At 46.3% G+C, this 23,580-nt stretch overlaps 1 protein-coding gene across 1 annotated transcript in view; it reads left to right on the top strand.

The window, feature by feature from the left end:
- The first annotated feature begins 21 nt into the window (after positions 1 to 21).
- The window catches only part of LOC146322497 (uncharacterized), a 60,509-nt gene continuing 36,950 nt past the window's right edge, over positions 22 to 23,580 (top strand). Inside the window, exons 1-28 of the mRNA XM_084724495.1 lie at positions 22 to 559; positions 821 to 1,414; positions 1,644 to 2,243; positions 2,521 to 3,080; positions 3,350 to 3,947; positions 4,219 to 4,812; positions 5,046 to 5,645; positions 5,924 to 6,517; positions 6,751 to 7,350; positions 7,629 to 8,222; positions 8,456 to 9,055; positions 9,334 to 9,927; positions 10,161 to 10,760; positions 11,039 to 11,632; positions 11,866 to 12,465; positions 12,744 to 13,337; positions 13,567 to 14,166; positions 14,438 to 15,031; positions 15,265 to 15,864; positions 16,126 to 16,719; positions 16,949 to 17,548; positions 17,826 to 18,419; positions 18,653 to 19,252; positions 19,514 to 20,107; positions 20,337 to 20,936; positions 21,198 to 21,791; positions 22,021 to 22,620; positions 22,898 to 23,491. Of these exons, the coding sequence (XP_084580621.1) occupies positions 37 to 559; positions 821 to 1,414; positions 1,644 to 2,243; positions 2,521 to 3,080; positions 3,350 to 3,947; positions 4,219 to 4,812; positions 5,046 to 5,645; positions 5,924 to 6,517; positions 6,751 to 7,350; positions 7,629 to 8,222; positions 8,456 to 9,055; positions 9,334 to 9,927; positions 10,161 to 10,760; positions 11,039 to 11,632; positions 11,866 to 12,465; positions 12,744 to 13,337; positions 13,567 to 14,166; positions 14,438 to 15,031; positions 15,265 to 15,864; positions 16,126 to 16,719; positions 16,949 to 17,548; positions 17,826 to 18,419; positions 18,653 to 19,252; positions 19,514 to 20,107; positions 20,337 to 20,936; positions 21,198 to 21,791; positions 22,021 to 22,620; positions 22,898 to 23,491 (16,603 nt within the window). The 5' untranslated portion in view covers positions 22 to 36. The remainder of the gene's footprint in view (positions 560 to 820; positions 1,415 to 1,643; positions 2,244 to 2,520; positions 3,081 to 3,349; positions 3,948 to 4,218; positions 4,813 to 5,045; positions 5,646 to 5,923; positions 6,518 to 6,750; positions 7,351 to 7,628; positions 8,223 to 8,455; positions 9,056 to 9,333; positions 9,928 to 10,160; positions 10,761 to 11,038; positions 11,633 to 11,865; positions 12,466 to 12,743; positions 13,338 to 13,566; positions 14,167 to 14,437; positions 15,032 to 15,264; positions 15,865 to 16,125; positions 16,720 to 16,948; positions 17,549 to 17,825; positions 18,420 to 18,652; positions 19,253 to 19,513; positions 20,108 to 20,336; positions 20,937 to 21,197; positions 21,792 to 22,020; positions 22,621 to 22,897; positions 23,492 to 23,580) is intronic.

Below are 23,580 nucleotides of genomic sequence, written 5' to 3' on the forward strand. Positions count from 1 at the left end.
GATGGCTCTGATAGTACTAGAAGTGGGTTCCCAGCTATGCGAGAATTTGTCCAAAGAGTAGTAGAGACACTCAGTGTGGATGACAACAAAGACCGTGTCTCAGTGGTTCAGTACAGCAGAGATCCAGCTGTCCAGTTCTATCTGAACACTTACACAACGAAAGGCGATGTCCTTGACTCTGTCAGAGGTTTGAGGCACAAAGGTGGAAGACCTCTCAACACTGGAGCAGCCCTCCAGTATTTGAGGGACAACGTCTTCACGGCCTCTGCTGGAAGCAGACGGCTGGAAGGAGTTCCACAGGTCCTAATATTGCTGAGTGGTGGAAAGTCTGCTGACAGTGTTGATGAACCGGCCTCTGCTCTCAAACAGATGGGTGTCTTGACCTTTGCAATTGGAACCAGGGGCTCTGATAGTAGAGAACTGCAGAAGATATCCCACAGTCCCAGTTATGCTCTATCCGTATCTGAATTCACTGACCTTCCCAGTATCCAACAGAAAATTTGGTCCTCCGTGGAGGATGTGGTTATTGATGTCACCCCAGAAACACCACCCGTAACTGGTATGTTAAAAAGCACGGCCTTTGTTGGCCTGAAACGCCAACTGGCTTGTTTCTCCTTCATTCAGTGAAGGAAATAAAGTATGATATTCGTTTAGCTCCACATGTGCATTTAGAAAGATGTGTTAGTCTGCTTTCCTACCATTTAAATTTGAAGTAGGTGTTACTTGGACCTTTCAAAAAAGTAGTCCACAACTTAGTGACCACTACAGCAGTGTCATTTTTGCAAAGGTTTTTATTTTTTGTCCTCCTGTCTTTTCTCAGTTGACACAGCCAAAAAGGATATTGTGTTCCTTCTGGATGGTTCTGATAGCACAAGGAATGGCTTCCCTGCCATGCGTGATTTTGTTGAGAGAGTTGTGGAGAAGCTCAATGTGGGACAAAACAAAGACCGTGTCTCTGTGGTCCAGTACGGCAGAGATGCCGAGGTCAATTTCTATCTGAACACATACACCACAAAAGAGGATATTGTGGATGCGGTCAGAGGGCTGAAACACAGAGGAGGCAGACCCCTTTACACCGGGGCAGCCCTGCAATACGTCAGGGACAACGTCTTTACAAACTCCTCCGGGAGTAGACGCCTGCAGGGCGTTCCACAGATGTTGATCCTGCTAAACGGCGGAAGGTCTTCCGACAATGTAGATAGCCCGGCCTCTGCTCTCAAACAGGAGGGCATCGTTGTGGTTGGCATTGGAACAAGAAGCTCCGACATTAGGGAGCTGCAGAAGATATCATATGAGCCTAGTTATGCTCTGTCAGTGTCTGACTTCACTGACCTCCCAAATGTTCAAGAACAGCTCTCCTCTGTAATGCAGACCGTGATTGTGAGAGCCACACCCATCACACCAACAGTAACTGGTAAGGAAGTGACCCATTTTCATACTCCAACATCATGGTAGTGCGCAAATTGAACTTTGTTAAGGTGTATTTTACCAAGTCGAAGTCAGCCAGTGCCACTTTGACAAAACAGGTGTGCCAGCATTAATAGAGCATGATAAAAACGCTGAGATTAGCTTTTGTCTTCTGACTTTTACCTAAGAAACACTGGACATGAACCTAAATATGTCTCAAATTTTATGTTCCCCAGAGGAGAGGCGGCCACAAGGAAGGGATGTTGTGTTCTTGTTGGATGGCTCTGATAGTACTAGAAGTGGGTTCCCAGCTATGCGAGAATTTGTCCAAAGAGTAGTAGAGACACTCAGTGTGGATGACAACAAAGACCGTGTCTCAGTGGTTCAGTACAGCAGAGATCCAGCTGTCCAGTTCTATCTGAACACTTACACAACGAAAGGCGATGTCCTTGACTCTGTCAGAGGTTTGAGGCACAAAGGTGGAAGACCTCTCAACACTGGAGCAGCCCTCCAGTATTTGAGGGACAACGTCTTCACGGCCTCTGCTGGAAGCAGACGGCTGGAAGGAGTTCCACAGGTCCTAATATTGCTGAGTGGTGGAAAGTCTGCTGACAGTGTTGATGAACCGGCCTCTGCTCTCAAAAAGATGGGTGTCTTGACCTTTGCAATTGGAACCAGGGGCTCTGATAGTAGAGAACTGCAGAAGATATCCCACAGTCCCAGTTATGCTCTATCCGTATCTGAATTCACTGACCTTCCCAGTATCCAACAGAAAATTTGGTCCTCCGTGGAGGATATGGTTATTGATGTCACCCCAGAAACACCACCCGTAACTGGTATGTTAAAAAGCACGGCCTTTGTTGGCCTGAAACGCCAACTGGCTTGTTTCTCCTACACAGAGTTAAAAAAAAAGAAAAAAAAAAAAAAGAAGTTTGATTCTTGTTTAGCTCCACATGCGCATTAAGAGAGAGATGCTAGTCTGCTTTGCTACAGTTTAAAATTGAATTAGGCGGTGCTAGTTGCTTTCAAAATTGTAGTCCACAATTCCATGATCAGTCCAGCAGTATCAGTTTTGCAAAGGTTTTTATTTTTTGTCCTCCTGTCTTTTCTCAGTTGACACAGCCAAAAAGGATATTGTGTTCCTTCTGGATGGTTCTGATAGCACAAGGAATGGCTTCCCTGCCATGCGTGATTTTGTTGAGAGAGTTGTGGAGAAACTTAATGTGGGACAAAACAAAGACCGTGTCTCTGTGGTCCAGTACGGCAGAGATGCCGAGGTCAATTTCTATCTGAACACATACACCACAAAAGAGGATATTGTGGATGCGGTCAGAGGGCTGAAACACAGAGGAGGCAGACCCCTTTACACCGGGGCAGCCCTGCAATACGTCAGGGACAACGTCTTTACAAACTCCTCCGGGAGTAGACGCCTGCAGGGCGTTCCACAGATGTTGATCCTGCTAAACGGCGGAAGGTCTTACGACAATGTAGACAGCCCGGCCTCTGCTCTCAAACAGGAGGGCATCGTTGTGGTTGCCATTGGAACAAGAAGCTCCGACATTAGGGAGCTGCAGAAGATATCATATGAGCCTAGTTACGCTCTGTCAGTGTCTGACTTCACTGACCTCCCAAATGTCCAAGAACAGCTCTCCTCTGTAATGCAGACCGTGATTGTGAGAGCCACACCCATCACACCAACAGTAACTGGTAAGGAAGGAAGTGACCCATTTTTATATTCCAACATCATGGTAGTGCGCAAATTGAACTTTGTTAAGGTGTATTTTACCAAGTCGAAGTCAGCCAGTGCCACTTTGACAAAACAGGTGTGCCAGCATTAATAGAGCATGATAAAAACGCTGAGATTAGCTTTTGTCTTCTGACTTTTACCTAAGAAACACTGGACATGAACCTAAATATGTCTCAAATTTTATGTTCCCCAGAGGAGAGGCGGCCACAAGGAAGGGATGTTGTGTTCTTGTTGGATGGCTCTGATAGTACTAGAAGTGGGTTCCCAGCTATGCGAGAATTTGTCCAAAGAGTAGTAGAGACACTCAGTGTGGATGACAACAAAGACCGTGTCTCAGTGGTTCAGTACAGCAGAGATCCAGCTGTCCAGTTCTATCTGAACACTTACACAACGAAAGGCGATGTCCTTGACTCTGTCAGAGGTTTGAGGCACAAAGGTGGAAGACCTCTCAACACTGGAGCAGCCCTCCAGTATTTGAGGGACAACGTCTTCACGGCCTCTGCTGGAAGCAGACGGCTGGAAGGAGTTCCACAGGTCCTAATATTGCTGAGTGGTGGAAAGTCTGCTGACAGTGTTGATGAACCGGCCTCTGCTCTCAAACAGATGGGTGTCTTGACCTTTGCAATTGGAACCAGGGGCTCTGATAGTAGAGAACTGCAGAAGATATCCCACAGTCCCAGTTATGCTCTATCCGTATCTGAATTCACTGACCTTCCCAGTATCCAACAGAAAATTTGGTCCTCCGTGGAGGATGTGGTTATTGATGTCACCCCAGAAACACCACCCGTAACTGGTATGTTAAAAAGCACGGCCTTTGTTGGCCTGAAACGCCAACTGGCTTGTTTCTCCTACACAGAGTTAAAAAAAAAAAAAAAAAAGAAGTTTGATTCTTGTTTAGCTTCACATGCGCATTAAGAGAGAGATGCTAGTCTGCTTTGCTACAGTTTAAAATTGAATTAGGCGGTGCTAGTTGCTTTCAAAATTGTAGTCCACAATTCCATGATCAGTCCAGCAGTATCAGTTTTGCAAAGGTTTTTATTTTTTGTCCTCCTGTCTTTTCTCAGTTGACACAGCCAAAAAGGATATTGTGTTCCTTCTGGATGGTTCTGATAGCACAAGGAATGGCTTCCCTGCCATGCGTGATTTTGTTGAGAGAGTTGTGGAGAAACTCAATGTGGGACAAAACAAAGACCGTGTCTCTGTGGTCCAGTACGGCAGAGATGCCGAGGTCAATTTCTATCTGAACACATACACCACAAAAGAGGATATTGTGGATGCGGTCAGAGGGCTGAAACACAGAGGAGGCAGACCCCTTTACACCGGGGCAGCCCTGCAATACGTCAGGGACAACGTCTTTACAAACTCCTCCGGGAGTAGACGCCTGCAGGGCGTTCCACAGATGTTGATCCTGCTAAACGGCGGAAGGTCTTACGACAATGTAGACAGCCCGGCCTCTGCTCTCAAACAGGAGGGCATCGTTGTGGTTGCCATTGGAACAAGAAGCTCCGACATTAGGGAGCTGCAGAAGATATCATATGAGCCTAGTTACGCTCTGTCAGTGTCTGACTTCACTGACCTCCCAAATGTCCAAGAACAGCTCTCCTCTGTAATGCAGACCGTGATTGTGAGAGCCACACCCATCACACCAACAGTAACTGGTAAGGAAGGAAGTGACCCATTTTTATATTCCAACATCATGGTAGTGCGCAAATTGAACTTTGTTAAGGTGTATTTTACCAAGTCGAAGTCAGCCAGTGCCACTTTGACAAAACAGGTGTGCCAGCATTAATAGAGCATGATAAAAACGCTGAGATTAGCTTTTGTCTTCTGACTTTTACCTAAGAAACACTGGACATGAACCTAAATATGTCTCAAATTTTATGTTCCCCAGAGGAGAGGCGGCCACAAGGAAGGGATGTTGTGTTCTTGTTGGATGGCTCTGATAGTACTAGAAGTGGGTTCCCAGCTATGCGAGAATTTGTCCAAAGAGTAGTAGAGACACTCAGTGTGGATGACAACAAAGACCGTGTCTCAGTGGTTCAGTACAGCAGAGATCCAGCTGTCCAGTTCTATCTGAACACTTACACAACGAAAGGCGATGTCCTTGACTCTGTCAGAGGTTTGAGGCACAAAGGTGGAAGACCTCTCAACACTGGAGCAGCCCTCCAGTATTTGAGGGACAACGTCTTCACGGCCTCTGCTGGAAGCAGACGGCTGGAAGGAGTTCCACAGGTCCTAATATTGCTGAGTGGTGGAAAGTCTGCTGACAGTGTTGATGAACCGGCCTCTGCTCTCAAACAGATGGGTGTCTTGACCTTTGCAATTGGAACCAGGGGCTCTGATAGTAGAGAACTGCAGAAGATATCCCACAGTCCCAGTTATGCTCTATCCGTATCTGAATTCACTGACCTTCCCAGTATCCAACAGAAAATTTGGTCCTCCGTGGAGGATGTGGTTATTGATGTCACCCCAGAAACACCACCCGTAACTGGTATGTTAAAAAGCACGGCCTTTGTTGGCCTGAAACGCCAACTGGCTTGTTTCTCCTACACAGAGTTAAAAAAAAAAGAAAAAAAAAAAAAAGAAGTTTGATTCTTGTTTAGCTTCACATGCGCATTAAGAGAGAGATGCTAGTCTGCTTTGCTACAGTTTAAAATTGAATTAGGCGGTGCTAGTTGCTTTCAAAATTGTAGTCCACAATTCCATGATCAGTCCAGCAGTATCAGTTTTGCAAAGGTTTTTATTTTTTGTCCTCCTGTCTTTTCTCAGTTGACACAGCCAAAAAGGATATTGTGTTCCTTCTGGATGGTTCTGATAGCACAAGGAATGGCTTCCCTGCCATGCGTGATTTTGTTGAGAGAGTTGTGGAGAAACTTAATGTGGGACAAAACAAAGACCGTGTCTCTGTGGTCCAGTACGGCAGAGATGCCGAGGTCAATTTCTATCTGAACACATACACCACAAAAGAGGATATTGTGGATGCGGTCAGAGGGCTGAAACACAGAGGAGGCAGACCCCTTTACACCGGGGCAGCCCTGCAATACGTCAGGGACAACGTCTTTACAAACTCCTCCGGGAGTAGACGCCTGCAGGGCGTTCCACAGATGTTGATCCTGCTAAACGGCGGAAGGTCTTACGACAATGTAGACAGCCCGGCCTCTGCTCTCAAACAGGAGGGCATCGTTGTGGTTGCCATTGGAACAAGAAGCTCCGACATTAGGGAGCTGCAGAAGATATCATATGAGCCTAGTTACGCTCTGTCAGTGTCTGACTTCACTGACCTCCCAAATGTCCAAGAACAGCTCTCCTCTGTAATGCAGACCGTGATTGTGAGAGCCACACCCATCACACCAACAGTAACTGGTAAGGAAGGAAGTGACCCATTTTTATATTCCAACATCATGGTAGTGCGCAAATTGAACTTTGTTAAGGTGTATTTTACCAAGTCGAAGTCAGCCAGTGCCACTTTGACAAAACAGGTGTGCCAGCATTAATAGAGCATGATAAAAACGCTGAGATTAGCTTTTGTCTTCTGACTTTTACCTAAGAAACACTGGACATGAACCTAAATATGTCTCAAATTTTATGTTCCCCAGAGGAGAGGCGGCCACAAGGAAGGGATGTTGTGTTCTTGTTGGATGGCTCTGATAGTACTAGAAGTGGGTTCCCAGCTATGCGAGAATTTGTCCAAAGAGTAGTAGAGACACTCAGTGTGGATGACAACAAAGACCGTGTCTCAGTGGTTCAGTACAGCAGAGATCCAGCTGTCCAGTTCTATCTGAACACTTACACAACGAAAGGCGATGTCCTTGACTCTGTCAGAGGTTTGAGGCACAAAGGTGGAAGACCTCTCAACACTGGAGCAGCCCTCCAGTATTTGAGGGACAACGTCTTCACGGCCTCTGCTGGAAGCAGACGGCTGGAAGGAGTTCCACAGGTCCTAATATTGCTGAGTGGTGGAAAGTCTGCTGACAGTGTTGATGAACCGGCCTCTGCTCTCAAACAGATGGGTGTCTTGACCTTTGCAATTGGAACCAGGGGCTCTGATAGTAGAGAACTGCAGAAGATATCCCACAGTCCCAGTTATGCTCTATCCGTATCTGAATTCACTGACCTTCCCAGTATCCAACAGAAAATTTGGTCCTCCGTGGAGGATGTGGTTATTGATGTCACCCCAGAAACACCACCCGTAACTGGTATGTTAAAAAGCACGGCCTTTGTTGGCCTGAAACGCCAACTGGCTTGTTTCTCCTACACAGAGTTAAAAAAAAAAGAAAAAAAAAAAAAAGAAGTTTGATTCTTGTTTAGCTTCACATGCGCATTAAGAGAGAGATGCTAGTCTGCTTTGCTACAGTTTAAAATTGAATTAGGCGGTGCTAGTTGCTTTCAAAATTGTAGTCCACAATTCCATGATCAGTCCAGCAGTATCAGTTTTGCAAAGGTTTTTATTTTTTGTCCTCCTGTCTTTTCTCAGTTGACACAGCCAAAAAGGATATTGTGTTCCTTCTGGATGGTTCTGATAGCACAAGGAATGGCTTCCCTGCCATGCGTGATTTTGTTGAGAGAGTTGTGGAGAAACTCAATGTGGGACAAAACAAAGACCGTGTCTCTGTGGTCCAGTACGGCAGAGATGCCGAGGTCAATTTCTATCTGAACACATACACCACAAAAGAGGATATTGTGGATGCGGTCAGAGGGCTGAAACACAGAGGAGGCAGACCCCTTTACACCGGGGCAGCCCTGCAATACGTCAGGGACAACGTCTTTACAAACTCCTCCGGGAGTAGACGCCTGCAGGGCGTTCCACAGATGTTGATCCTGCTAAACGGCGGAAGGTCTTACGACAATGTAGACAGCCCGGCCTCTGCTCTCAAACAGGAGGGCATCGTTGTGGTTGCCATTGGAACAAGAAGCTCCGACATTAGGGAGCTGCAGAAGATATCATATGAGCCTAGTTACGCTCTGTCAGTGTCTGACTTCACTGACCTCCCAAATGTCCAAGAACAGCTCTCCTCTGTAATGCAGACCGTGATTGTGAGAGCCACACCCATCACACCAACAGTAACTGGTAAGGAAGGAAGTGACCCATTTTTATATTCCAACATCATGGTAGTGCGCAAATTGAACTTTGTTAAGGTGTATTTTACCAAGTCGAAGTCAGCCAGTGCCACTTTGACAAAACAGGTGTGCCAGCATTAATAGAGCATGATAAAAACGCTGAGATTAGCTTTTGTCTTCTGACTTTTACCTAAGAAACACTGGACATGAACCTAAATATGTCTCAAATTTTATGTTCCCCAGAGGAGAGGCGGCCACAAGGAAGGGATGTTGTGTTCTTGTTGGATGGCTCTGATAGTACTAGAAGTGGGTTCCCAGCTATGCGAGAATTTGTCCAAAGAGTAGTAGAGACACTCAGTGTGGATGACAACAAAGACCGTGTCTCAGTGGTTCAGTACAGCAGAGATCCAGCTGTCCAGTTCTATCTGAACACTTACACAACGAAAGGCGATGTCCTTGACTCTGTCAGAGGTTTGAGGCACAAAGGTGGAAGACCTCTCAACACTGGAGCAGCCCTCCAGTATTTGAGGGACAACGTCTTCACGGCCTCTGCTGGAAGCAGACGGCTGGAAGGAGTTCCACAGGTCCTAATATTGCTGAGTGGTGGAAAGTCTGCTGACAGTGTTGATGAACCGGCCTCTGCTCTCAAACAGATGGGTGTCTTGACCTTTGCAATTGGAACCAGGGGCTCTGATAGTAGAGAACTGCAGAAGATATCCCACAGTCCCAGTTATGCTCTATCCGTATCTGAATTCACTGACCTTCCCAGTATCCAACAGAAAATTTGGTCCTCCGTGGAGGATGTGGTTATTGATGTCACCCCAGAAACACCACCCGTAACTGGTATGTTAAAAAGCACGGCCTTTGTTGGCCTGAAACGCCAACTGGCTTGTTTCTCCTACACAGAGTTAAAAAAAAAAGAAAAAAAAAAAAAAGAAGTTTGATTCTTGTTTAGCTTCACATGCGCATTAAGAGAGAGATGCTAGTCTGCTTTGCTACAGTTTAAAATTGAATTAGGCGGTGCTAGTTGCTTTCAAAATTGTAGTCCACAATTCCATGATCAGTCCAGCAGTATCAGTTTTGCAAAGGTTTTTATTTTTTGTCCTCCTGTCTTTTCTCAGTTGACACAGCCAAAAAGGATATTGTGTTCCTTCTGGATGGTTCTGATAGCACAAGGAATGGCTTCCCTGCCATGCGTGATTTTGTTGAGAGAGTTGTGGAGAAACTTAATGTGGGACAAAACAAAGACCGTGTCTCTGTGGTCCAGTACGGCAGAGATGCCGAGGTCAATTTCTATCTGAACACATACACCACAAAAGAGGATATTGTGGATGCGGTCAGAGGGCTGAAACACAGAGGAGGCAGACCCCTTTACACCGGGGCAGCCCTGCAATACGTCAGGGACAACGTCTTTACAAACTCCTCCGGGAGTAGACGCCTGCAGGGCGTTCCACAGATGTTGATCCTGCTAAACGGCGGAAGGTCTTACGACAATGTAGACAGCCCGGCCTCTGCTCTCAAACAGGAGGGCATCGTTGTGGTTGCCATTGGAACAAGAAGCTCCGACATTAGGGAGCTGCAGAAGATATCATATGAGCCTAGTTACGCTCTGTCAGTGTCTGACTTCACTGACCTCCCAAATGTCCAAGAACAGCTCTCCTCTGTAATGCAGACCGTGATTGTGAGAGCCACACCCATCACACCAACAGTAACTGGTAAGGAAGGAAGTGACCCATTTTTATATTCCAACATCATGGTAGTGCGCAAATTGAACTTTGTTAAGGTGTATTTTACCAAGTCGAAGTCAGCCAGTGCCACTTTGACAAAACAGGTGTGCCAGCATTAATAGAGCATGATAAAAACGCTGAGATTAGCTTTTGTCTTCTGACTTTTACCTAAGAAACACTGGACATGAACCTAAATATGTCTCAAATTTTATGTTCCCCAGAGGAGAGGCGGCCACAAGGAAGGGATGTTGTGTTCTTGTTGGATGGCTCTGATAGTACTAGAAGTGGGTTCCCAGCTATGCGAGAATTTGTCCAAAGAGTAGTAGAGACACTCAGTGTGGATGACAACAAAGACCGTGTCTCAGTGGTTCAGTACAGCAGAGATCCAGCTGTCCAGTTCTATCTGAACACTTACACAACGAAAGGCGATGTCCTTGACTCTGTCAGAGGTTTGAGGCACAAAGGTGGAAGACCTCTCAACACTGGAGCAGCCCTCCAGTATTTGAGGGACAACGTCTTCACGGCCTCTGCTGGAAGCAGACGGCTGGAAGGAGTTCCACAGGTCCTAATATTGCTGAGTGGTGGAAAGTCTGCTGACAGTGTTGATGAACCGGCCTCTGCTCTCAAACAGATGGGTGTCTTGACCTTTGCAATTGGAACCAGGGGCTCTGATAGTAGAGAACTGCAGAAGATATCCCACAGTCCCAGTTATGCTCTATCCGTATCTGAATTCACTGACCTTCCCAGTATCCAACAGAAAATTTGGTCCTCCGTGGAGGATGTGGTTATTGATGTCACCCCAGAAACACCACCCGTAACTGGTATGTTAAAAAGCACGGCCTTTGTTGGCCTGAAACGCCAACTGGCTTGTTTCTCCTACACAGAGTTAAAAAAAAAAGAAAAAAAAAAAAAAGAAGTTTGATTCTTGTTTAGCTTCACATGCGCATTAAGAGAGAGATGCTAGTCTGCTTTGCTACAGTTTAAAATTGAATTAGGCGGTGCTAGTTGCTTTCAAAATTGTAGTCCACAATTCCATGATCAGTCCAGCAGTATCAGTTTTGCAAAGGTTTTTATTTTTTGTCCTCCTGTCTTTTCTCAGTTGACACAGCCAAAAAGGATATTGTGTTCCTTCTGGATGGTTCTGATAGCACAAGGAATGGCTTCCCTGCCATGCGTGATTTTGTTGAGAGAGTTGTGGAGAAACTTAATGTGGGACAAAACAAAGACCGTGTCTCTGTGGTCCAGTACGGCAGAGATGCCGAGGTCAATTTCTATCTGAACACATACACCACAAAAGAGGATATTGTGGATGCGGTCAGAGGGCTGAAACACAGAGGAGGCAGACCCCTTTACACCGGGGCAGCCCTGCAATACGTCAGGGACAACGTCTTTACAAACTCCTCCGGGAGTAGACGCCTGCAGGGCGTTCCACAGATGTTGATCCTGCTAAACGGCGGAAGGTCTTACGACAATGTAGACAGCCCGGCCTCTGCTCTCAAACAGGAGGGCATCGTTGTGGTTGCCATTGGAACAAGAAGCTCCGACATTAGGGAGCTGCAGAAGATATCATATGAGCCTAGTTACGCTCTGTCAGTGTCTGACTTCACTGACCTCCCAAATGTCCAAGAACAGCTCTCCTCTGTAATGCAGACCGTGATTGTGAGAGCCACACCCATCACACCAACAGTAACTGGTAAGGAAGGAAGTGACCCATTTTTATATTCCAACATCATGGTAGTGCGCAAATTGAACTTTGTTAAGGTGTATTTTACCAAGTCCAAGTCAGCCAGTGCCACTTTGACAAAACAGGTGTGCCAGCATTAATAGAGCATGATAAAAACGCTGAGATTAGCTTTTGTCTTCTGACTTTTACCTAAGAAACACTGGACATGAACCTAAATATGTCTCAAATTTTATGTTCCCCAGAGGAGAGGCGGCCACAAGGAAGGGATGTTGTGTTCTTGTTGGATGGCTCTGATAGTACTAGAAGTGGGTTCCCAGCTATGCGAGAATTTGTCCAAAGAGTAGTAGAGACACTCAGTGTGGATGACAACAAAGACCGTGTCTCAGTGGTTCAGTACAGCAGAGATCCAGCTGTCCAGTTCTATCTGAACACTTACACAACGAAAGGCGATGTCCTTGACTCTGTCAGAGGTTTGAGGCACAAAGGTGGAAGACCTCTCAACACTGGAGCAGCCCTCCAGTATTTGAGGGACAACGTCTTCACGGCCTCTGCTGGAAGCAGACGGCTGGAAGGAGTTCCACAGGTCCTAATATTGCTGAGTGGTGGAAAGTCTGCTGACAGTGTTGATGAACCGGCCTCTGCTCTCAAACAGATGGGTGTCTTGACCTTTGCAATTGGAACCAGGGGCTCTGATAGTAGAGAACTGCAGAAGATATCCCACAGTCCCAGTTATGCTCTATCCGTATCTGAATTCACTGACCTTCCCAGTATCCAACAGAAAATTTGGTCCTCCGTGGAGGATGTGGTTATTGATGTCACCCCAGAAACACCACCCGTAACTGGTATGTTAAAAAGCACGGCCTTTGTTGGCCTGAAACGCCAACTGGCTTGTTTCTCCTACACAGAGTTAAAAAAAAAAGAAAAAAAAAAAAAAGAAGTTTGATTCTTGTTTAGCTTCACATGCGCATTAAGAGAGAGATGCTAGTCTGCTTTGCTACAGTTTAAAATTGAATTAGGCGGTGCTAGTTGCTTTCAAAATTGTAGTCCACAATTCCATGATCAGTCCAGCAGTATCAGTTTTGCAAAGGTTTTTATTTTTTGTCCTCCTGTCTTTTCTCAGTTGACACAGCCAAAAAGGATATTGTGTTCCTTCTGGATGGTTCTGATAGCACAAGGAATGGCTTCCCTGCCATGCGTGATTTTGTTGAGAGAGTTGTGGAGAAACTTAATGTGGGACAAAACAAAGACCGTGTCTCTGTGGTCCAGTACGGCAGAGATGCCGAGGTCAATTTCTATCTGAACACATACACCACAAAAGAGGATATTGTGGATGCGGTCAGAGGGCTGAAACACAGAGGAGGCAGACCCCTTTACACCGGGGCAGCCCTGCAATACGTCAGGGACAACGTCTTTACAAACTCCTCCGGGAGTAGACGCCTGCAGGGCGTTCCACAGATGTTGATCCTGCTAAACGGCGGAAGGTCTTACGACAATGTAGACAGCCCGGCCTCTGCTCTCAAACAGGAGGGCATCGTTGTGGTTGCCATTGGAACAAGAAGCTCCGACATTAGGGAGCTGCAGAAGATATCATATGAGCCTAGTTACGCTCTGTCAGTGTCTGACTTCACTGACCTCCCAAATGTCCAAGAACAGCTCTCCTCTGTAATGCAGACCGTGATTGTGAGAGCCACACCCATCACACCAACAGTAACTGGTAAGGAAGTGACCCATTTTCATATTCCAACATCATGGTAGTGCGCAAATTGAACTTTGTTAAGGTGTATTTTACCAAGTCCAAGTCAGCCAGTGCCACTTTGACAAAACAGGTGTGCCAGCATTAATAGAGCATGATAAAAACGCTGAGATTAGCTTTTGTCTTCTGACTTTTACCTAAGAAACACTGGACATGAACCTAAATATGTCTCAAATTTTATGTTCCCCAGAGGAGAGGCGGCCACAAGGAAGGGATGTTGTGTTCTTGTTGGATGGCTCTGATAGTACTAGAAGTGGGTTCCCAGCTATGCGAGAATTTGTCCAAAGAGTAGTAGAGACACTCAGTGTGGATGACAACAAAGACCGTGTCTCAGTGGTTCAGTACAGCAGAGATCCAGCTGTCCAGTTCTATCTGAACACTTACACAACGAAAGGCGATGTCCTTGACTCTGTCAGAGGTTTGAGGCACAAAGGTGGAAGACCTCTCAACACTGGAGCAGCCCTCCAGTATTTGAGGGACAACGTCTTCACGGCCTCTGCTGGAAGCAGACGGCTGGAAGGAGTTCCACAGGTCCTAATATTGCTGAGTGGTGGAAAGTCTGCTGACAGTGTTGATGAACCGGCCTCTGCTCTCAAACAGATGGGTGTCTTGACCTTTGCAATTGGAACCAGGGGCTCTGATAGTAGAGAACTGCAGAAGATATCCCACAGTCCCAGTTATGCTCTATCCGTATCTGAATTCACTGACCTTCCCAGTATCCAACAGAAAATTTGGTCCTCCGTGGAGGATGTGGTTATTGATGTCACCCCAGAAACACCACCCGTAACTGGTATGTTAAAAAGCACGGCCTTTGTTGGCCTGAAACGCCAACTGGCTTGTTTCTCCTACACAGAGTTAAAAAAAAAAAAAAAAAAGAAGTTTGATTCTTGTTTAGCTTCACATGCGCATTAAGAGAGAGATGCTAGTCTGCTTTGCTACAGTTTAAAATTGAATTAGGCGGTGCTAGTTGCTTTCAAAATTGTAGTCCACAATTCCATGATCAGTCCAGCAGTATCAGTTTTGCAAAGGTTTTTATTTTTTGTCCTCCTGTCTTTTCTCAGTTGACACAGCCAAAAAGGATATTGTGTTCCTTCTGGATGGTTCTGATAGCACAAGGAATGGCTTCCCTGCCATGCGTGATTTTGTTGAGAGAGTTGTGGAGAAACTCAATGTGGGACAAAACAAAGACCGTGTCTCTGTGGTCCAGTACGGCAGAGATGCCGAGGTCAATTTCTATCTGAACACATACACCACAAAAGAGGATATTGTGGATGCGGTCAGAGGGCTGAAACACAGAGGAGGCAGACCCCTTTACACCGGGGCAGCCCTGCAATACGTCAGGGACAACGTCTTTACAAACTCCTCCGGGAGTAGACGCCTGCAGGGCGTTCCACAGATGTTGATCCTGCTAAACGGCGGAAGGTCTTACGACAATGTAGACAGCCCGGCCTCTGCTCTCAAACAGGAGGGCATCGTTGTGGTTGCCATTGGAACAAGAAGCTCCGACATTAGGGAGCTGCAGAAGATATCATATGAGCCTAGTTACGCTCTGTCAGTGTCTGACTTCACTGACCTCCCAAATGTCCAAGAACAGCTCTCCTCTGTAATGCAGACCGTGATTGTGAGAGCCACACCCATCACACCAACAGTAACTGGTAAGGAAGGAAGTGACCCATTTTTATATTCCAACATCATGGTAGTGCGCAAATTGAACTTTGTTAAGGTGTATTTTACCAAGTCGAAGTCAGCCAGTGCCACTTTGACAAAACAGGTGTGCCAGCATTAATAGAGCATGATAAAAACGCTGAGATTAGCTTTTGTCTTCTGACTTTTACCTAAGAAACACTGGACATGAACCTAAATATGTCTCAAATTTTATGTTCCCCAGAGGAGAGGCGGCCACAAGGAAGGGATGTTGTGTTCTTGTTGGATGGCTCTGATAGTACTAGAAGTGGGTTCCCAGCTATGCGAGAATTTGTCCAAAGAGTAGTAGAGACACTCAGTGTGGATGACAACAAAGACCGTGTCTCAGTGGTTCAGTACAGCAGAGATCCAGCTGTCCAGTTCTATCTGAACACTTACACAACGAAAGGCGATGTCCTTGACTCTGTCAGAGGTTTGAGGCACAAAGGTGGAAGACCTCTCAACACTGGAGCAGCCCTCCAGTATTTGAGGGACAACGTCTTCACGGCCTCTGCTGGAAGCAGACGGCTGGAAGGAGTTCCACAGGTCCTAATATTGCTGAGTGGTGGAAAGTCTGCTGACAGTGTTGATGAACCGGCCTCTGCTCTCAAACAGATGGGTGTCTTGACCTTTGCAATTGGAACCAGGGGCTCTGATAGTAGAGAACTGCAGAAGATATCCCACAGTCCCAGTTATGCTCTATCCGTATCTGAATTCACTGACCTTCCCAGTATCCAACAGAAAATTTGGTCCTCCGTGGAGGATGTGGTTATTGATGTCACCCCAGAAACACCACCCGTAACTGGTATGTTAAAAAGCACGGCCTTTGTTGGCCTGAAACGCCAACTGGCTTGTTTCTCCTTCATTCAGTGAAGGAAATAAAGTATGATATTCGTTTAGCTCCACATGTGCATTTAGAAAGATGTGTTAGTCTGCTTTCCTACCATTTAAATTTGAAGTAGGTGTTACTTGGACCTTTCAAAAAAGTAGTCCACAACTTAGTGACCACTACAGCAGTGTCATTTTTGCAAAGGTTTTTATTTTTTGTCCTCCTGTCTTTTCTCAGTTGACACAGCCAAAAAGGATATTGTGTTCCTTCTGGATGGTTCTGATAGCACAAGGAATGGCTTCCCTGCCATGCGTGATTTTGTTGAGAGAGTTGTGGAGAAGCTCAATGTGGGACAAAACAAAGACCGTGTCTCTGTGGTCCAGTACGGCAGAGATGCCGAGGTCAATTTCTATCTGAACACATACACCACAAAAGAGGATATTGTGGATGCGGTCAGAGGGCTGAAACACAGAGGAGGCAGACCCCTTTACACCGGGGCAGCCCTGCAATACGTCAGGGACAACGTCTTTACAAACTCCTCCGGGAGTAGACGCCTGCAGGGCGTTCCACAGATGTTGATCCTGCTAAACGGCGGAAGGTCTTCCGACAATGTAGATAGCCCGGCCTCTGCTCTCAAACAGGAGGGCATCGTTGTGGTTGGCATTGGAACAAGAAGCTCCGACATTAGGGAGCTGCAGAAGATATCATATGAGCCTAGTTATGCTCTGTCAGTGTCTGACTTCACTGACCTCCCAAATGTTCAAGAACAGCTCTCCTCTGTAATGCAGACCGTGATTGTGAGAGCCACACCCATCACACCAACAGTAACTGGTAAGGAAGTGACCCATTTTCATACTCCAACATCATGGTAGTGCGCAAATTGAACTTTGTTAAGGTGTATTTTACCAAGTCGAAGTCAGCCAGTGCCACTTTGACAAAACAGGTGTGCCAGCATTAATAGAGCATGATAAAAACGCTGAGATTAGCTTTTGTCTTCTGACTTTTACCTAAGAAACACTGGACATGAACCTAAATATGTCTCAAATTTTATGTTCCCCAGAGGAGAGGCGGCCACAAGGAAGGGATGTTGTGTTCTTGTTGGATGGCTCTGATAGTACTAGAAGTGGGTTCCCAGCTATGCGAGAATTTGTCCAAAGAGTAGTAGAGACACTCAGTGTGGATGACAACAAAGACCGTGTCTCAGTGGTTCAGTACAGCAGAGATCCAGCTGTCCAGTTCTATCTGAACACTTACACAACGAAAGGCGATGTCCTTGACTCTGTCAGAGGTTTGAGGCACAAAGGTGGAAGACCTCTCAACACTGGAGCAGCCCTCCAGTATTTGAGGGACAACGTCTTCACGGCCTCTGCTGGAAGCAGACGGCTGGAAGGAGTTCCACAGGTCCTAATATTGCTGAGTGGTGGAAAGTCTGCTGACAGTGTTGATGAACCGGCCTCTGCTCTCAAAAAGATGGGTGTCTTGACCTTTGCAATTGGAACCAGGGGCTCTGATAGTAGAGAACTGCAGAAGATATCCCACAGTCCCAGTTATGCTCTATCCGTATCTGAATTCACTGACCTTCCCAGTATCCAACAGAAAATTTGGTCCTCCGTGGAGGATATGGTTATTGATGTCACCCCAGAAACACCACCCGTAACTGGTATGTTAAAAAGCACGGCCTTTGTTGGCCTGAAACGCCAACTGGCTTGTTTCTCCTACACAGAGTTAAAAAAAAAGAAAAAAAAAAAAAAGAAGTTTGATTCTTGTTTAGCTCCACATGCGCATTAAGAGAGAGATGCTAGTCTGCTTTGCTACAGTTTAAAATTGAATTAGGCGGTGCTAGTTGCTTTCAAAATTGTAGTCCACAATTCCATGATCAGTCCAGCAGTATCAGTTTTGCAAAGGTTTTTATTTTTTGTCCTCCTGTCTTTTCTCAGTTGACACAGCCAAAAAGGATATTGTGTTCCTTCTGGATGGTTCTGATAGCACAAGGAATGGCTTCCCTGCCATGCGTGATTTTGTTGAGAGAGTTGTGGAGAAACTTAATGTGGGACAAAACAAAGACCGTGTCTCTGTGGTCCAGTACGGCAGAGATGCCGAGGTCAATTTCTATCTGAACACATACACCACAAAAGAGGATATTGTGGATGCGGTCAGAGGGCTGAAACACAGAGGAGGCAGACCCCTTTACACCGGGGCAGCCCTGCAATACGTCAGGGACAACGTCTTTACAAACTCCTCCGGGAGTAGACGCCTGCAGGGCGTTCCACAGATGTTGATCCTGCTAAACGGCGGAAGGTCTTACGACAATGTAGACAGCCCGGCCTCTGCTCTCAAACAGGAGGGCATCGTTGTGGTTGCCATTGGAACAAGAAGCTCCGACATTAGGGAGCTGCAGAAGATATCATATGAGCCTAGTTACGCTCTGTCAGTGTCTGACTTCACTGACCTCCCAAATGTCCAAGAACAGCTCTCCTCTGTAATGCAGACCGTGATTGTGAGAGCCACACCCATCACACCAACAGTAACTGGTAAGGAAGGAAGTGACCCATTTTTATATTCCAACATCATGGTAGTGCGCAAATTGAACTTTGTTAAGGTGTATTTTACCAAGTCGAAGTCAGCCAGTGCCACTTTGACAAAACAGGTGTGCCAGCATTAATAGAGCATGATAAAAACGCTGAGATTAGCTTTTGTCTTCTGACTTTTACCTAAGAAACACTGGACATGAACCTAAATATGTCTCAAATTTTATGTTCCCCAGAGGAGAGGCGGCCACAAGGAAGGGATGTTGTGTTCTTGTTGGATGGCTCTGATAGTACTAGAAGTGGGTTCCCAGCTATGCGAGAATTTGTCCAAAGAGTAGTAGAGACACTCAGTGTGGATGACAACAAAGACCGTGTCTCAGTGGTTCAGTACAGCAGAGATCCAGCTGTCCAGTTCTATCTGAACACTTACACAACGAAAGGCGATGTCCTTGACTCTGTCAGAGGTTTGAGGCACAAAGGTGGAAGACCTCTCAACACTGGAGCAGCCCTCCAGTATTTGAGGGACAACGTCTTCACGGCCTCTGCTGGAAGCAGACGGCTGGAAGGAGTTCCACAGGTCCTAATATTGCTGAGTGGTGGAAAGTCTGCTGACAGTGTTGATGAACCGGCCTCTGCTCTCAAACAGATGGGTGTCTTGACCTTTGCAATTGGAACCAGGGGCTCTGATAGTAGAGAACTGCAGAAGATATCCCACAGTCCCAGTTATGCTCTATCCGTATCTGAATTCACTGACCTTCCCAGTATCCAACAGAAAATTTGGTCCTCCGTGGAGGATGTGGTTATTGATGTCACCCCAGAAACACCACCCGTAACTGGTATGTTAAAAAGCACGGCCTTTGTTGGCCTGAAACGCCAACTGGCTTGTTTCTCCTTCATTCAGTGAAGGAAATAAAGTATGATATTCGTTTAGCTCCACATGTGCATTTAGAAAGATGTGTTAGTCTGCTTTCCTACCATTTAAATTTGAAGTAGGTGTTACTTGGACCTTTCAAAAAAGTAGTCCACAACTTAGTGACCACTACAGCAGTGTCATTTTTGCAAAGGTTTTTATTTTTTGTCCTCCTGTCTTTTCTCAGTTGACACAGCCAAAAAGGATATTGTGTTCCTTCTGGATGGTTCTGATAGCACAAGGAATGGCTTCCCTGCCATGCGTGATTTTGTTGAGAGAGTTGTGGAGAAGCTCAATGTGGGACAAAACAAAGACCGTGTCTCTGTGGTCCAGTACGGCAGAGATGCCGAGGTCAATTTCTATCTGAACACATACACCACAAAAGAGGATATTGTGGATGCGGTCAGAGGGCTGAAACACAGAGGAGGCAGACCCCTTTACACCGGGGCAGCCCTGCAATACGTCAGGGACAACGTCTTTACAAACTCCTCCGGGAGTAGACGCCTGCAGGGCGTTCCACAGATGTTGATCCTGCTAAACGGCGGAAGGTCTTCCGACAATGTAGATAGCCCGGCCTCTGCTCTCAAACAGGAGGGCATCGTTGTGGTTGGCATTGGAACAAGAAGCTCCGACATTAGGGAGCTGCAGAAGATATCATATGAGCCTAGTTATGCTCTGTCAGTGTCTGACTTCACTGACCTCCCAAATGTCCAAGAACAGCTCTCCTCTGTAATGCAGACCGTGATTGTGAGAGCCACACCCATCACACCAACAGTAACTGGTAAGGAAGTGACCCATTTTTATATTCCAACATCATGGTAGTGCGCAAATTGAACTTTGTTAAGGTGTATTTTACCAAGTCGAAGTCAGCCAGTGCCACTTTGACAAAACAGGTGTGCCAGCATTAATAGAGCATGATAAAAACGCTGAGATTAGCTTTTGTCTTCTGACTTTTACCTAAGAAACACTGGACATGAACCTAAATATGTCTCAAATTTTATGTTCCCCAGAGGAGAGGCGGCCACAAGGAAGGGATGTTGTGTTCTTGTTGGATGGCTCTGATAGTACTAGAAGTGGGTTCCCAGCTATGCGAGAATTTGTCCAAAGAGTAGTAGAGACACTCAGTGTGGATGACAACAAAGACCGTGTCTCAGTGGTTCAGTACAGCAGAGATCCAGCTGTCCAGTTCTATCTGAACACTTACACAACGAAAGGCGATGTCCTTGACTCTGTCAGAGGTTTGAGGCACAAAGGTGGAAGACCTCTCAACACTGGAGCAGCCCTCCAGTATTTGAGGGACAACGTCTTCACGGCCTCTGCTGGAAGCAGACGGCTGGAAGGAGTTCCACAGGTCCTAATATTGCTGAGTGGTGGAAAGTCTGCTGACAGTGTTGATGAACCGGCCTCTGCTCTCAAACAGATGGGTGTCTTGACCTTTGCAATTGGAACCAGGGGCTCTGATAGTAGAGAACTGCAGAAGATATCCCACAGTCCCAGTTATGCTCTATCCGTATCTGAATTCACTGACCTTCCCAGTATCCAACAGAAAATTTGGTCCTCCGTGGAGGATGTGGTTATTGATGTCACCCCAGAAACACCACCCGTAACTGGTATGTTAAAAAGCACGGCCTTTGTTGGCCTGAAACGCCAACTGGCTTGTTTCTCCTTCATTCAGTGAAGGAAATAAAGTATGATATTCGTTTAGCTCCACATGTGCATTTAGAAAGATGTGTTAGTCTGCTTTCCTACCATTTAAATTTGAAGTAGGTGTTACTTGGACCTTTCAAAAAAGTAGTCCACAACTTAGTGACCACTACAGCAGTGTCATTTTTGCAAAGGTTTTTATTTTTTGTCCTCCTGTCTTTTCTCAGTTGACACAGCCAAAAAGGATATTGTGTTCCTTCTGGATGGTTCTGATAGCACAAGGAATGGCTTCCCTGCCATGCGTGATTTTGTTGAGAGAGTTGTGGAGAAGCTCAATGTGGGACAAAACAAAGACCGTGTCTCTGTGGTCCAGTACGGCAGAGATGCCGAGGTCAATTTCTATCTGAACACATACACCACAAAAGAGGATATTGTGGATGCGGTCAGAGGGCTGAAACACAGAGGAGGCAGACCCCTTTACACCGGGGCAGCCCTGCAATACGTCAGGGACAACGTCTTTACAAACTCCTCCGGGAGTAGACGCCTGCAGGGCGTTCCACAGATGTTGATCCTGCTAAACGGCGGAAGGTCTTCCGACAATGTAGATAGCCCGGCCTCTGCTCTCAAACAGGAGGGCATCGTTGTGGTTGGCATTGGAACAAGAAGCTCCGACATTAGGGAGCTGCAGAAGATATCATATGAGCCTAGTTATGCTCTGTCAGTGTCTGACTTCACTGACCTCCCAAATGTTCAAGAACAGCTCTCCTCTGTAATGCAGACCGTGATTGTGAGAGCCACACCCATCACACCAACAGTAACTGGTAAGGAAGTGACCCATTTTCATACTCCAACATCATGGTAGTGCGCAAATTGAACTTTGTTAAGGTGTATTTTACCAAGTCGAAGTCAGCCAGTGCCACTTTGACAAAACAGGTGTGCCAGCATTAATAGAGCATGATAAAAACGCTGAGATTAGCTTTTGTCTTCTGACTTTTACCTAAGAAACACTGGACATGAACCTAAATATGTCTCAAATTTTATGTTCCCCAGAGGAGAGGCGGCCACAAGGAAGGGATGTTGTGTTCTTGTTGGATGGCTCTGATAGTACTAGAAGTGGGTTCCCAGCTATGCGAGAATTTGTCCAAAGAGTAGTAGAGACACTCAGTGTGGATGACAACAAAGACCGTGTCTCAGTGGTTCAGTACAGCAGAGATCCAGCTGTCCAGTTCTATCTGAACACTTACACAACGAAAGGCGATGTCCTTGACTCTGTCAGAGGTTTGAGGCACAAAGGTGGAAGACCTCTCAACACTGGAGCAGCCCTCCAGTATTTGAGGGACAACGTCTTCACGGCCTCTGCTGGAAGCAGACGGCTGGAAGGAGTTCCACAGGTCCTAATATTGCTGAGTGGTGGAAAGTCTGCTGACAGTGTTGATGAACCGGCCTCTGCTCTCAAAAAGATGGGTGTCTTGACCTTTGCAATTGGAACCAGGGGCTCTGATAGTAGAGAACTGCAGAAGATATCCCACAGTCCCAGTTATGCTCTATCCGTATCTGAATTCACTGACCTTCCCAGTATCCAACAGAAAATTTGGTCCTCCGTGGAGGATATGGTTATTGATGTCACCCCAGAAACACCACCCGTAACTGGTATGTTAAAAAGCACGGCCTTTGTTGGCCTGAAACGCCAACTGGCTTGTTTCTCCTACACAGAGTTAAAAAAAAAGAAAAAAAAAAAAAAGAAGTTTGATTCTTGTTTAGCTCCACATGCGCATTAAGAGAGAGATGCTAGTCTGCTTTGCTACAGTTTAAAATTGAATTAGGCGGTGCTAGTTGCTTTCAAAATTGTAGTCCACAATTCCATGATCAGTCCAGCAGTATCAGTTTTGCAAAGGTTTTTATTTTTTGTCCTCCTGTCTTTTCTCAGTTGACACAGCCAAAAAGGATATTGTGTTCCTTCTGGATGGTTCTGATAGCACAAGGAATGGCTTCCCTGCCATGCGTGATTTTGTTGAGAGAGTTGTGGAGAAACTTAATGTGGGACAAAACAAAGACCGTGTCTCTGTGGTCCAGTACGGCAGAGATGCCGAGGTCAATTTCTATCTGAACACATACACCACAAAAGAGGATATTGTGGATGCGGTCAGAGGGCTGAAACACAGAGGAGGCAGACCCCTTTACACCGGGGCAGCCCTGCAATACGTCAGGGACAACGTCTTTACAAACTCCTCCGGGAGTAGACGCCTGCAGGGCGTTCCACAGATGTTGATCCTGCTAAACGGCGGAAGGTCTTACGACAATGTAGACAGCCCGGCCTCTGCTCTCAAACAGGAGGGCATCGTTGTGGTTGCCATTGGAACAAGAAGCTCCGACATTAGGGAGCTGCAGAAGATATCATATGAGCCTAGTTACGCTCTGTCAGTGTCTGACTTCACTGACCTCCCAAATGTCCAAGAACAGCTCTCCTCTGTAATGCAGACCGTGATTGTGAGAGCCACACCCATCACACCAACAGTAACTGGTAAGGAAGGAAGTGACCCATTTTTATATTCCAACATCATGGTAGTGCGCAAATTGAACTTTGTTAAGGTGTATTTTACCAAGTCGAAG

The sequence above is a fragment of the Lutjanus erythropterus genome, chromosome 8, assembly GCF_056507025.1.
Source record: "Lutjanus erythropterus isolate fLutEry1 chromosome 8, fLutEry1.hap2, whole genome shotgun sequence".
NCBI classification, from domain to species: Eukaryota; Metazoa; Chordata; class Actinopteri; order Lutjaniformes; family Lutjanidae; genus Lutjanus; species Lutjanus erythropterus.